General features: G+C 35.1%; 1 protein-coding gene across 1 annotated transcript; it reads left to right on the top strand.

Moving 5' to 3' along the window:
• Positions 1-483: 483 nt before the first annotated feature.
• LOC115232198 (protein PXR1-like) lies at positions 484-1144 on the top strand (the record flags this gene model as incomplete). The annotated part of the gene is made up of 2 exons (XM_029802040.2): positions 484-558; positions 1004-1144. Coding segments are annotated over 2 exons (216 nt in total), but the record flags the coding sequence as incomplete, so codon positions are not given.
• Between the last annotated feature and the right edge of the window lie 1010 nt (positions 1145-2154).

Consider the following 2154-nt stretch of genomic DNA (forward strand, 5'->3'; position numbering starts at 1 on the left):
AAAATGCTCTGAAAGTAGGTACACCTGAATGTAAATACAAACGGAAAAAAAAACAAGTTTCGCATGAATCGTACCACGGATTCTCGAGATAGGCGGTTATTGGGGGTACCTTCATAAATAACCAAAACAGTGCATAATGGGAAAATACTCCGGGAAAATATTTCCCTTTAATTTTATATACACGTTATTTAAAAATTCCTTTTGCATTTTTGTAGACGTGTGCACATTTACCACAAATAAATGCTGTTACTAGAATTCAAATTTACCCTGAAAGTTCTATTTCTAAAACCTAAACCATGAAGTTGTAAACCACACCTTTCATGACACGTACAAATTGAAATATTTAACTGAATCATCATAAAATTAACTTTCATTTTATTTAATGTTGAAATCAGATTCAATATTTTATAACCTGGACCTTCAGTGACCTTACGGGTTACGCGCAATATATATATATATATGAGAGAGAGAAAGAAGGATAAAAAGAAAACGAGAGACAGAAAGAAGGAGAAAAAAGCGAGAAAGGAAATAGAGAGAGAAAGAAACCAGAGGAAGAAAGATAGAAATGAAAGAGTGAGAGATAGGAAGAAGGATAAAAAGAAAATTAGAGGGAGAAAGAAGGTGATAAAAATGAGAGAGTGCGAAAAGAAAGAGAGAGAAATAAAGAGAGAAAAAGGGAGAGAGAGAGAGGAAGAAACGAACGGAAGAAAGACAGAAATTAAAGAGTGAGAGACAGGAAGAATAATAAAAAGAAAATGAGAGGGAGAAAGGGGGAGAAAAAGTGAGAGAGCAAGAAAAGAAGGAGAGAGAAAAAGAAACGAGAAGAAGAAAGAGAGAAATGAAAGAGTGAGAGAGAGGAAGAATGATAAAAAGAAAACGAGAGGGAGAAAGGAGAAAAAAGCGAGTGAGCGAGAAAAGAAAGAGTGAGAAAAAGAAACGAGAGGAAGGAAGAGAGAAATGAAAGAGTGAGAGAGAGGAAGAAGGATGAAGAGAAAACGAGAGGGAGAAAGAAGGAAAGAATGCGAGAGCGAGAAAAGAAAGAGAGAGAAAAAGAAACGAGAGGAAGAAAGAGATAAATGAAAGAGTGAGAGAGAGGAAGAAGGATAAAACGGAAACGATGGGAAGAAAAGAAGAAGAAAAAAAGCGAGAGAGCAAGAAAAGAAAGAGTCAAAGAGAAAGAAATGAGAGGAATTAAGAGAAGAAGAAAGGGAAGAGAATAGAAAATGAAAGGGAGAAAGACAATGAGGAAATGAAAGAGTTACTACTAGCGAACAGACAAAGAAAACGAGCTAAAGAGAGAAAAAAAAGAGATATAGTAGAAAGAAAAAACATAGAGAGAAAGATATAAAGGAAAAGATAAAGTTTATAGGAGAAGTAAAACCATGAAATAAAAGATAGAGAAACGAAGCAGAGAGGGTGAGAGCGAGAATAGAAAAATATAATATAAAAAGAGAAAGAGGTAGAGTAATAGAGAAAGATGAAGATGAGAGAAGAAAAATTTACTGATAGAATAAATAGAGAAAAGGGGAGATATAGAGAATAAAGAGGAAAAACAAACACTTAATAGAGGGAAATGAAAAAGAGGGATAAAAGACGTAAAAAGGATAAAGAAAATGGGTTAAAAAGAAAGAGGGATAAAGAGAGAAAAGAAGGGAGAAGGCAAGAGAGGAGGGAAATAAAAAATAAGTCCCTTAAGGGAGAAAGGAAAGAGGGAAAGAGAGGGAAAGTAAAGGACAAGAGACTGTAAAGAAAGAGAGGATAGAGGAGGAAGAGAGAAAAGGAAATTGAGAGAGTGAGAGGAAGAGATAGAGAAAAAATTGCCAGAGAAAGGAATAACAGAGAGAAAGAGGAAGAGAGGAAGAAAGAGAGAATATAAAAGGAAGCGAGTAAGGGAGAGAGAAAGAGGGAAAAGAAAAGGAGAGATATAAAGAAGAGAGAATAGAAAAGAGAGAAAAATAAAGCAGGAGAGAAAGGTAAAAGAGTGGGGGAGAAGAGAGAAGAGAAAAATGAGAGGGGAGAAGGAGGGAAAGGGGGAAAAAGAAAGTGAGAGATAAGAATAGAGAGTGATAAGAAAATGAAAAGATACAGAGAGGGAAATAGGGAATATAGGAGAGAAAATATAGTTGGAAACAGAGAGAGATTAAGAAAGAACAA

Source organism: Octopus sinensis, unplaced genomic scaffold, assembly GCF_006345805.1.
Source record: "Octopus sinensis unplaced genomic scaffold, ASM634580v1 Contig19907, whole genome shotgun sequence".
In the NCBI taxonomy this organism is placed as follows: Eukaryota; Metazoa; Mollusca; class Cephalopoda; order Octopoda; family Octopodidae; genus Octopus; species Octopus sinensis.